Source organism: Stegodyphus dumicola, chromosome 1 (assembly GCF_044657685.1).
Source record: "Stegodyphus dumicola isolate Sdum_Otavi_A_Nest chromosome 1, ASM4465768v1".
NCBI lineage: Eukaryota > Metazoa > Arthropoda > Arachnida > Araneae > Eresidae > Stegodyphus > Stegodyphus dumicola.
In genome coordinates this window covers 271,378,591-271,392,019 of record NC_140768.1, presented here as the reverse complement: position 1 = coordinate 271,392,019, position 13,429 = coordinate 271,378,591, and the positions used below count along the sequence as shown (strand labels likewise).

The window sequence follows — 13,429 nt, the reverse complement described above, 5'->3', positions numbered from 1 at the left end:
TTTTTTGTTCTGCTGTTTTTCCTTAGAGAAACATATGCATGTATTTATATAAGATTAATTTATGCATAAACAGGAAATCTCTTACAAAGTTTATCTTAATAACGTCAATACAAATTCTGAGCAATAAAGAATTTGTAAATTATTACAATAAAAATGATACCTAAAAACTTGCAGTAATGTAGGGGAATCTGAAGTACCAGATAACATAAGAGTAGAATACCTAAATAATATAAAAAAAATATTATTCAGTATGGAATTAAAGCAATCAGAATATTTGAAAATATCTTCTTACTTTATGATGGTCTTTTATATAATCAAAGAAAAATGTTTGATTTAATATCCATTTACAAATAGACTTTTTACAGTTACACAAGTATAAAATTAAAAGTTTCCTTATATTCAGAACCTATCCATTATAAATGTTTTTACGACAAACAAATAAGTGCATTATATGTAATAATATGTAATGAAACAGTTGAATTTATTTATAATGTATTTTACGTCAGCATTATATTATAAATAAATTCAATGATGCAAATTATACATTACAGAATCCACTTCAAGTTATATTGCTGTGTAGCATGAAAAAGCTCCCAGCTTTTCATGTTTTAAGACTGTTAGATATAAAAATGTGAATTTCTCAGAACTCAGTTTCACTTCTCAAAACTGAAAAATATTTTCAACAGGGACAAAGGTTTCTTTTCTACATGAAGAGAAGTTCTGAAAGTTTCATTTAAAAAAATTCATTATCACGTTTTCATATCTACCAGTCTTAAAACACGAAAAGTTGGGAGGAAAGGATTCTATAATGTATAATATGCATCACTAAATTTATTTATAATATAATGAAGTATAACATTTAATTCATTACCCTAATTTTTATTTCATGTTTTCTAACTGATTTATTCAGTTTTAAAAATTCCTTAAAACCTTATACAGATGAATACAGAAGAAGAAAAAAATATATTTATCAAACCAAATTTAAAATAATCAGAAAAGGCATGCTTAAAATCCCCAGGAGGAAGAAGAAATTTGCATAATTTATGTTTCACGAAAAGAAGAAAATATTGTTAACATCTTAGCTTTAAAGATTTAGAATAAAAAAATTTTTATCGGATTCTCTTTGTCTTTCACATTTAGCAATCACTTGTTCTTCCAAAGTTATACTTAAAAGGATGATTTAAATTTAAATAATGAAAAACTGAGCAATTTGTTAATTTACCAGGCGATCTGATGAAAAATTACAAGTCTCCCAGCTTCATCTGGAAGGTGGGCAGCTCTGCAATTTTTATATACTGTATTTGCCGGCATATAAGATGCACTTTTTTTTTTTTTTTTATACATCAATACAGCATCTTATACGTCAATGCTTATTGCATCGATACCTCGTTCGTAAATGGGTCTAAGCTTCATGGGATGCTGTGAAAACAGAGACAGTGGTTAAATCATTTAAGGAGTGTGGCATTAGTAATGCACTGGATGGTATAGAGGATAATTTGCTGTATGAGGACTCAGATTCTGATTTAGAAGAGGTTCCAAGTGACTCTTCATTTATCTCTGGAGATGAGTGTCTGGGTTTTGATGAAGAAGATTAAAAGGTGTTCTTTCCCAGATAGATTGAGTATTTGAAGAAAGCATTACTTTATTTTTAAAATATTGTAAATTCATTGTAAAGTTTTATCCTTCCAAAATGTGTATAAAAAAGGGGGTGCGTCTTACACACCAGCAAACACGGTATATAAAATATTGCTGCAAGTTATAATACAGCTTAAGCTGAATATGAATGTTAAACTATTCTTCCTTACTACACAAGATCATCAGTAGATTTCAAAATCCCTTACAGAGTAAACTCACAATCCAGCTAACATTAAATATCATAGCTGAATAGCAACTAGTTTGAAAATCAAACTGACAACTCATGCGAACTTTCTTAACCATACTTATACAGACACAGGCATGGGTTTGGTAAATCAAGAGTTTTTGGAAATTTCAGGATAGATCAGCTGCCAAGGCGCATAAGGAGCACATCTCTCATTTCAATTAAGCTATTTTCTCAATTTGAATGCTGCTACTCTCAGAAAAATAAAATCTATAATTCCATATATGAAACAAACACTTTTATTAAAAAATCTGATGTGTACACAACATGACTTCCTTGTATGGAATATTTAATCATACGCATATTTTCCTCCATTCCATTTAAACTCATTGAATTGAATTAAATCTACTTTGTCGACAGCACACAAACCACAGTATAACAAACACACTCTTTAAAATTCACTATACGGTACAAAGTCCGAAATCCGGACATCCATTATCCAGAATGATCTAAAATCCGGACATCAAAGCCACAAGCTTTTTTCTTTCGGGGGGGGGGGGGGGGTATGCTCAACGCATACACATTTGATTTTTCCTTCCATAATAAAACGTGCGGAGATTTTCACTTAAAAATTCCGATTCTTAATTTTACTTAGGCACTAAAATACATCGTTATGAAAAAACATTAATCATGTAAGCATAAATTTGTGAGATTAATAATTTGGCTCTGCAGCTAAGTGTCTGTTTGGCATTACTTCTCAAACTGAAACATTCACCTATTTTATATCCCTGATGCCGACCTGGTGAGTCATTATTTATTATATTTTGCTTTCATCATTGCATGTTTATCAATACATGACAGCTTCATTAATAACTTATGCAGTGATGTCTAAACTTTTTTTTTATATTAGGAATTGAATAACAAGAGTATGGCAACCTTTTATGCTAACATTAGGCTTTGCGATGATTATCGATTTTTAAATACTCTAAGAAATGTTGACGAGGAAACATTCAACAAAAATTTCTTTTCATATGCTAAAAATAGATTTTGTTATTGAAACTCATAGGCCAAGAGGTTACATTTAGTGCTACTTTAATTAAGAATAACTGATATGTTATTCACCATAAACCCAGAAGCGGTGGCAAATTCCAAAAATTAGGAAGACCCAATTTTTGGAATTTGGGAAAGCACTGAGCGGCAAAATTAAGGGATGAGAAGTTTTTTATAATTGGGGGAAAGCACTGGAAGTTTAGGCGCGGCGAAAATTTAGAACTTAGGAAGGCATTTTGTAGCAGAATTTAGAGATTGCACCAGGTGGTATCTAGCGCCGGCCCTAGATAAAGCCTTAAGTATATGTGGGAGTTTATTTATTCAGGACTCAAGATTAGTTTTAAGCATGTGCAAGAAATAAACGCAGGTATAGTAAATAACTAATACAATTCAGTACGCAATAGGAGAAAGACAAAATTTAGTGGAACAACTTGGCTTTTGTCGCCAATCTTGTGATACACAGCCAATAATGTATAACGCATGCTATTAAGCTAGGCTAAAATTACCTTTACTGATTCTAAGGCATTTCAATTAATGTAGCAGACTGTGCTGCTCCCTGATCTTCTAATTTGATCCAGCTTATTATTTTTTACAGACTGTTATTATTACTGCAATTTTATAAAAACTAAGCTTTAACTTTCAATTATGTCGAAAAGAGTTTCCAATTCTGGAGTTGCCAAAGGATCTACAAAGCGAAACCATGTTTCGATATCCATTAAACAAAAAGTGGAATTGCTGCAAAAAATGGATAAAGGCATATCCATCTCAAAATTATGCGAGGAGAGTATGGCATTGGAAAGTCAACTGCATACGGCATATGAAAAGGGAACTTTTTAAATTTTTTATGGAAGCAACTTACATTGAAAGAAATGTTTAATAAAGCAAACAAATAAATATTAAGCTTTTTATTGTGTTGTGTACATAATTGTTTGATCACGTTATAAAATAACCAGGTGAATTATTTTTCTGATTTAAGAAAATCTTAATTTTATTTAATTCTGAATTATTATTTTAATGCTTTAATTTTGGGAAAAAACAGATGCTTCTAAGAATTATTTAGCTTCTAAGAATATTACTTATTTTCCTGCCATTGTGATAAGAATTCAGGAAGAGAGGCGATTTTGCTAAGTTATGATTTTTACGGGTTATTTTGCTCTTTGGAAAGTTCGAGAACAAATTTCTTTTGTGCAATTGACCTTTTGGACAGGAGGTACGTGACAGAAAGGTCAGAGGTTGCCACTTCACCTTCGATGTTAGTCATCTTGTTTGGCGATCGGGGTGCCAGGTTGTTGGTTAAGTGAAGAGGGGCATGCATGTGTATCACCTTATTTCTGTCACTCGGGGGAAGAAACGCAAATTTAGTCCCAAATAGTGGGGCGATATATGAAGCCATTATGGGAGTCCGTGTTTTGATGGAGATGAAGAAAATTTTAGTTTGAATCACTTGTTGACTGACAATGAGATTGTACACTTGTGGTGTTGCGAGGTGAGAAAAGAAAGACAGATGTAATTCACTTGCTAAGCTGTGCTTCTGGCGGGGAGTGGCAATATGCTTCTTGGCCGCGTGTTTCGCTAAAATGCAAGAATGATTGCTGAGCAAAATCTTCTGAAAATGAAAGATTTGAATTATGGACAGTCGTCTTATATTTTTCCGTTCTGTTCTGGTTGAATTAGACATTTATTACTGGCAGAGCGCCGCCTGAGATAACCACTGACCTGACTTTGTTGTAAAAGTCTTACAGTGTTAGTAGTCATCCTGGCAGAAGGGAAAATTTCCTCCGTGTAAAAATATACATATAAATATTACATGGGCATACAAGGCCTGTGAATAAGCATAGATATGTTGATTACAATCATTATCTTGTACAAGTTACATATGATAGATACATAAAATCATGACAGCTATGTGTACATTTAGACATTATATGAATTCATATTTACAATACTTTTACTGAGATAATCAAAATTAAACTTGTAATTCATTTACACATTGACTGGATTTTCAATATCATTTAAACTGCTTTACAATATTATTTTTATCAAGTACATATAAACTGGATAGTAATATGCTTACATTACAATAGTTTTGCTCTTACAGTCCTGTTATTATTCTACGGGGTGAGCTATTTTCCTAGTGTTGATGTTCAGTTGTAGTATTTTGAATTGCTATTAAAATTATGCTGCGAAGATACAATTCTCAAGAGAGGGGGAGAATTTCTTAGAATCTTGCTGAGCAAAGCCTGATTACCTCCTCTATTTTAGTTTTCGTCTGCTTGTTGCCGCGGGTATTCTCCGCCCATTGCGGCCAGTATTCACTGCTTGGCATTTTTAAATGCAGTTTATCGGTTTGTGGGCAGTTGAAGAGGAAGTGATCTGCATCACCTACCGCACCACCTTCACACAAATCTGATGCTCGTATGCCGAATCTCTTAAGGTAATGTGGGAAGGGACCATGGCCAGTGTAGAATTGAGTTTGTGCTCCGCTGTATGTATTAACTGAGCACGTGACTTTTGGAAAGAACTTGTAGGTTCTCCTCCCTGTGCTTTCCCTTTCCCATCTTTTCTGCCATTCTTGAAAAAGGCTATTGAGTGTGGTTTTTTTTTAAATAGGACTGCGGAACACTTACTGCGTTTTCCAATCTACTGGAGTCATTGGCAGCCGATTTCGCAAGGAGGTCCGCCGCTTCATTGCCAGTAATACCCACATGAGCTGGAACCCAGATCAGGATAGGTGTCATCTGGTGGGATACTTAGAAGAATTTTCTGAATATCTTGCACCAAAGGACTCCTTGTCTTGTGCCCTTGGAAGGACTCCAAACTTGAGGCAGAGTCGCTGTCTACTGCAAAAGAGCAGGGAGTTGCTAATATGCTCTCTCCAGCTTTTATGAATTGAATTTCGATACCTGATTGAACTGTATACAGATCATAAGCCACGCCAGTTACCTAGCTGCTGCAAATATTCTTACAGGAATGAAGCAGGACTGCTACTTATGGCACTCCATTCTAATGGCTCACACATTCTTCAAATCCGCCAATTTTCTGTGGACAGTGTAGCTGATTTTCCTTGAGTGTGATGCAATTTATTGCCATGCCGTTTTGAGTCCCTGTGGTGTGGATTTGCCAGGTGCCGACAGGATAGATTTAAAGATAAAGTTCTCCTCCACTTCAAGATTTCTACTTAAAGATAAGTTTTTTTTTTCCTGTGTTTTCATTTATTCCTATGAACTTTAAAGAAATTCCAGAACTTTCTTTAGGACTTTATACTTCATATTGAATCTCTAAATTAATTCTGAATGGCTGAAAATTTACCCCCTTTCCCTGTCTTTCTATTACACAGACTAATGGAAAATCTTAATATGTTAATTTTGGTATAAAAATATAGTTTGTTTTTGTGAAATTACCCTTAGTATAGATGTTGAATTTCAGAGATGTACCTGAAGAAAGCAATGTGTTTTTGACCATCCTAGGATTTACTGCAGTAGTTCTGGTTAAAGTTAAATTAAATGGGTCATAAAGTGAATTCTGAGACTAATTTCATCAAGTTAATTGAAACGAGAATGAAATTTGTAAATCCTTAATTTGAATGTGTAAATGATATAAATTGATTAGTTCACATGTGTAACTGAAATAAGGAATTGAGTATTGATTACCTAGGATGTGAAATTTAATTAAAAATTTTGAGGAATCTGAATAAACTTCTATTATAATCTGGAAACCTATTTTTATTGTTTTCTTTATATCTATTTATGTGTTTCCTCATTTATGTTGTATTTACTTCTTGTTTATCCGATCCTCTCATGACACGGTCCCGGATGCTTAAAACGCAACGCAAATAATTTCACTTATATGATCACTGAAAATGTTAAAATTAACTAGCCATAAGAGTTTATTTTCAGTTTGGTATTTAGTTAGTTACGGTTTCACCATGTCTGTTTCTGTATCGGTATTTACCTTCAGATACCGATAGTAGAAACAAAACAATTGTAAATTTTGATGCCTTTTAGATCATAATTGTTCTTTATTTTATAAATTAAGATTTCATATTTTTAATTGTATAATTTCTGCATGCCATCTTACCAGATTTAAATTGATGATCTATTATCCAGAAAAATCTCAAATCCGGAATCGCTGAAGTCCCGACGAGTCGGATTTTGGACTTTTTATTGTATTTACTTAACATAGCGAGACTGACTCTAGCACTAGGTTCACTTAACAGTGTTACATCTCATTCATTTTATAACTCAGAATGCACAAAATTATATCATCTGAAGAATTATCTAATCATTGCCACATGTTCTATTCAAATACTATAATAAATCTAAAATGATATATAAAGAAATTTAACAAATAAAACAGAAATAGTTTTTCAGATGATTTAGCATCGCTTACCTAATGTGCATGTGCTACTCGTAAATATTCTCCTCTGTCCGAGACAGACTAGCGACAATATTTGCTGCTAATATGAAATAATTATTTCCTTGAATTTCATTAGAGATATAGTACAACAACACATTAGACAACAAGGATGATTACAAAATGGCAACACTTGCCAAGCTACATGATAAATAAATGCTCAAGTATTGCAATGTAACATATATAGAAAGTATAAATAAAAAGTTAGAACTATAGTTTTCCTAATATCAAAGTGTCCCATATTCTTCATAATAATAGCCCATGATTAAATTTCAAACAGCAAAATTTTAGCATGCAACTTAAAAATTTATGTACCTTTAAACAGCATGATACTTACACTGCTTGCTTATTCTTTGAAAGATTCTGACATACAGCATCAAATGAAGTCATGTTACCAAGAATACCTATAACAATTTCCTGAAATATTCAGATTACAGAAAATAATGAATATGTTTATTCTGCAACACAATAACTAAAAATATAAATTGACTTAATAATGTATGTCAAAGCCCATGTGGACAATAAGATTACAGTTAAAATACAGAGCTTGGGTATTATATACATCATATATAAATACAGGGGGTGTTTACACATTTTTTGAACGATTTCGATAAGAATATTTTTGTAAAAAAAAAGCAAATACTTTGGAATAAATAATTTCTAGCGACAGCTTATTATTGGAAATGAGAAATACAGATGTTTTGGTGATTGCGGTGATTTGTACCCAGAGGACACACCGCACAGTTAGTTGCATTATACAATGTAAGTGGAGCGGACACGCCAAAATGCCGGGCATATTACCGCTAAATTGACATAATTGAATCGTATCTGCCAGGTGGCAGAAAACTAGTATGATGTATCAATTTACATGCCAGGTGGCAGAATGTGTGTATCATGTACATGCCAGGACGCATAACACTTGTAAATATGCCAAGTGGCATACGGCTTGCAAATAAATTTTAAATAAATGTACAGTAAAATATCTTGGTGTAATAGATCAAGGAACACGCAACAACAAGCAATCATTTGGAAATGTATTGTCTACAACTTTTAAATTTAGTTTTCTTTCAAAATGTGGCATGTAAACAAACTGTGGCTTGAAATTCTTATTCCATAATTCAAAAACATTCTGAAAGGCTAGTATTAAAATTAGCAACATTATTAATTAGAAAACGTGCAAAATAGGCAACATTATCATTCGAAAAGGAGAAAACAGTCAATCATTACCTCTACAAGGGAAGAGGGCTCCAAACAAATACCCAAAAAAGGTATGCACTGTTTCTAAAGTTAAATACCGTAATTTCCGGAAGAAAGACCGCATCAGTGTAAACGCTGCACTAGAGAAAAATGGCGGGAAAAAAATTTAAATTACACAGAAACGCCGCAATAGATTAAATTGCGCGTGACATCATCGTGGGCTGTATAGATGCAAAAACTCAACCTAAGTCCTGATATATGACATAGCAGTAAAGAAAAATGCATGAAATGAAACCATAACTCAAAAATAAATTAAAGGTAAGAAATGTATAGCTTCTGTGCCGTTTAGAGACATTTTCAAAAATTTTCCGCTCCCTTCTTACTTAAAAACTATCCAACAAGTACTTGTACCCAAACTGATGGGATCTGTAATTAAGACACAATAACACGCCGAATAAATACTAATTCAGAAGTCAAACAACAAAAATCAGCGTTATATTTACAAAATTTTCACAGGACTAGTTTTGATGGTTTTACCGAACCACCATCTTCAGCTGCAAAACCGCAAATGACCGCAAATTTTGCGGCTGAAGATGGTGGTTCGGTATTTATATTTACAAAATTTTCACAGGACTAGTTTCGATGGTTTTACTGAACCACCATCTTCAGCTGCAAAACCGCAACTTGCGGTTTTGCAGCTGAAGATTGTGGTTCGGTAAAACCATCAAAACTAGTCCTGTGAAAATTTTGTAAATATAACGCTGATTTTTGTTGTTTGACTTCTGAATTAGTGATGGGATCTGTATTTGGCAGAATGCCAAGAAAAAATCCATTCATGCTGAAGGGGAAATATGTCAGAGTTCGTTATTGCGAGGCAGGTGGAGTCGTGTCCGCCTTTGAAAAAAATTGCAGAAAAGGCAGGGGTGGGGAGAGGATGGGTCCTGGAAGATTCATCGAATGGCAGAGAAGAGAGACTATTCAAACTGATGAGAATGTTGATTTGAAAGGGGGAAGAATGTTATTGTTCTGAGATCTCGTTTAGGGTGAATAAGGCATGTAGGTCCGTTCAAGGGAAAGAATGTAAACAAAATAACGTTCGCAAAAATCAACTGAGTGGTCTTTTGTGTGGGAACAGCACCAGTCTATGCACAATGACAAGGCCATCCAAACTATGTACAATGACCATCATAGGAAATATTTTATTTTTAGTGCACCTAAACGCCGCATGGGTAGAAACGCCACACCCGCTGAAAATTTAAGTTTTAAACACATAAACGCCGCAGCGTTTCTTCCGGAAATTACGGTAGTTGATAATAATAAAAAAATCCATCGACATAGAAATCAGCTTCAAAGTCTTTATCTACATCTGTAGTAACAATAAGTAAAATAATAAACAGACATTTACAACTTAAAAAAGCTAAAAAACTATGTTTAACACCATTTTCTATGGCATATGGCTCAATGCAGAACAATTTGTACAACCCTGTAAAGAAAATTATTTATCAGGAGATAAATCAAAATACATTGTGACCTTTGATGAAGCATGGGTTTACCTAAATGACTGCAACAAAAAAGATCTATTTATTACGCAAAATAAAGAGAAAAAAATGTGCAAAGCCAATTCCGTGAATACAAACCAAGTTTCAGTAAAGAGTTTATAAACTGTTGCAAGATTCTTTTACAATGGGAAATTAAAAATAAGAGAGGGAAAAAATGTTAATCAACTCAGTGTACTACCAAGAGAAAGTTTTACATCTAATATTTACAGAAGAAATTCCATTTCTTTATACCAATCACGTTCAAAGAATGAAACTTCATCAACATAAAGCAACAAGGCATACTTTGAAAAAATGGAGACTGATACATGTATTACATATACACTTTTTCAACATAATTTGCAGAAATATGTTGTAAAGTATACATGCATGAAAAACTATGCATGCAATGAAAAAGCATATAAGCTCTGATGTTTTACTTATGGTCTATTGTGCCTTTGGTTTCTTAAAAAGGGGCCAACGGAAATGGACTCTGAAAAGTAGCAGAAGAGAAATGGAAATCAATAACCCATGGAAATTTTATGGAAATATCATAATGCAGACTTAAAAGTCCAGAAAAAGAGGCTAGCTGATTGAACATTTAAAAAAATATTCTTTATATTTTAAATATTTAATTAAACAGTCTCGAAATTATTCTAAAAATATGTAAACACACTCTGTACATCTTTCTTCAGACACAACTTTATGTAAGAAAACTGGTTGATAATTAATACTGAAAAAGTTTTATAAGGGAAATCTGCTTAGAATGAGTTACTTTTGTGGAAGACCTTTGAATGAGAATTATATTATGTAACACACATAATGCTTGAGATCATAAAAAAAAAATACCCTTAATATACTGCATTTTAAAAATTACTTTCTTTGTTATTCAGAAATTATTTATAAAACTTTTTTTAAATATTTAACCATCTGGAAAACTTGACTGCTTTTATATTGATATGAGACTTATCATCATTTGGCATATATTACAGAAGAATCCTGCCAATTTATCTCCCAATTTCTTGACATTCCATATCACTCAACAATCCTTTTTTTTTATAAGTTACTAAATGATTTCTACTGATCAAGAAAAACATTATCTCTGAAAAAATTTATTATTCTACTAATATCAAGACTGTAATAATTTCTAACAACGCCTACATGGTTACTGAATTATTATTGTTATAGTAGGTATTTATGCATATGAATGCCCGTAAATTTGCCCACTCTGTTCAGAGATTTACAGTATACTATTTCTGACACTCAGTCCTGGAAATATCAAACTAATTTGATGATAAAATTTTTATCTTTTTTATCGAAATTTCAATTTAGCCATTCTTACTCTGAAACAAAGTGGTCAAAAAAGTCATTACCACAAAAGATTCCTGTCTGTTGCTAGTTGTTAGCAAGCTTGTCTAATGATTTATGGTTGAATCATATTGTAAGCTAAACCTTAAGTTCCTTTTCACTACAGTTTCTCAGTTTAAACCAGGCTTACGAGTGTTGTAAAGAAAGGATATTAACAAGAAAATTTAAACGAAACTGGATGCCTTAAACCGACTGACAAAGCAGAAAGTGTTTACATAATGCCATGGATTTAGGTGTTGGATGCACTACTATAATAAAGTGGGAAAAGAACAGGTCCAAAATCAAGCCTTGATGTGTGTACGAAGCATATGTTGATAGTTTAATGCAAAGTAAAAGTATGAAAAGTGGTAAATATGAGAGAGTGAGTGAGGTGCTTTACTTGAGGTTTAGGTAGCAAAAAGAAAAAATGAACACCCATTTCGGTAGACATTTTGCAAAAGAAAACCCTTAAATTCTATAAGGAGTTTCAGGAAGGAGAGCCTACTGCTAGTGTTGGCTGGCTCAACAGGTGAAAAAAGTGCTATGGCATCAAACAATTAAATGCTTGCAGGAAAAAAACTACTGGCTGATTTGAAAAATATTAATAAATTCCAGGAAAACTTTCCACAGTATAATTGAAAATTAGTTAACTGGGAATCAGTTTACAACTGTAATAAGTCTGATCTGATCTCTAAATGCTGCCTCTGAAAATTCTTGCATCCATGAGAAAGACATCAGCCACAGTTTATAAAAGAAGGAAGAACAGAAGAAAGCCTACATGATATAAAAGAAGGAAGAACAATCTAGGATGCAACAATGCAAAGGCAGCCAGCCATAATTCAAACTAGTGCTCATTAGCAAATGTAAAGGTCTCCACACATTTAAAAACATAAAAAGTGCACTAATGGGACTGATATCTTCTAGATCTGCCTGTTTTGTATAGAAATTAGTCAAATGCATAAATGAATGTAGCCATTTTTCAAAGCTGATTTTATCAGCAGTTTGTTCCTTCAGCTGAAAACTTTTAGAACTTATAAACATTGCTAGGAAGGGGTACTTCTCATTCGCACACAAAGCCTCATCATATCCTGATGAGGAACAGCTATGTGACAAAAACATAACAGCTGTACTTTTCACTTTTAATGTGACTTTGCACTCTAAAATGTCAATCAACAGACCAGGGCATTTTGGAAGCATTGAAGAAAAGATACACATAAATATTTTTATTTCTTGTCTTAGCCGAGGAGGAAGGATGTGACATAATCAATAAACTAAACAAAACAGACTTGTTTAATATCTGAACCTGGGAAAGAAATTGAGCATATAAGCTTCATTTGTTCCTGGAGAAATCTGCTGAACCATTCAGAAAAAAAAGTTTCAAGAAAACAAAGAACTATGAAATAGTAGACTTACTGATGAAAATTCCAAGCCACAAAGAAATTACTCATTGTGACATTCTAAAATATATGGAACAGAAGGAAAACTATGAATGTTTAATAAATGTGAAATAGCTGCACTAGTGAAAGAGAATGGGGATAAAAATGAAGAATCAGAAGACAAAGGGGATTCACAGTGAAGAAACTTATTAGTACAGTGTATTCCATTAAAAGAATGGATTGTTACTTCAATGGAATGCACTGTTACTTTGCGAAGCAAGATTCATCTGCTGTGGACATTTTGTATCTCCATGACATATGTGATGAAGCTGCATGAAGATGAAATCAGTGAAACAGTCTAACATCAAGAGATTTATTTCTACAAAGAACTACCAGTTATTTCAGTTTTGCATGTAAATTTAATTTTTAAACTTTTAACAATTATTTATATAGGGTATTTTGTATCTTTCTGTGTTCTGTATTATGCAAACTTTCATTAAACTAATATGCAGTAAAATATTAGGAGTTCAAAATAATCCAACTCTTATTCCATAAAATTTGACATTTTTGGTAAATTGTCAAGTAAGTCATTTTTGGTAAGTCCAGGATTCGATTGCACATTGCTACCTGAAGTGTTTTATGTTCAGTTTTTTCTTAATGATCTAGACATCATCCTAACAAACAGAAGATAA

At 32.9% G+C, this 13,429-nt stretch overlaps 1 protein-coding gene across 1 annotated transcript in view; it reads right to left on the bottom strand.

The window, feature by feature from the left end:
* The window catches only part of LOC118195967 (protein saal1), a 55,549-nt gene that overhangs the window by 19,341 nt on the left and 22,779 nt on the right, over positions 1-13,429 (bottom strand). The window contains exons 5-6 of the mRNA XM_035367312.2: positions 7,620-7,699; positions 161-220 (exon numbers count right to left, since the gene is read on the bottom strand). Coding sequence (XP_035223203.1) covers positions 161-220; positions 7,620-7,699 — 140 coding nt within the window. The remainder of the gene's footprint in view (positions 1-160; positions 221-7,619; positions 7,700-13,429) is intronic.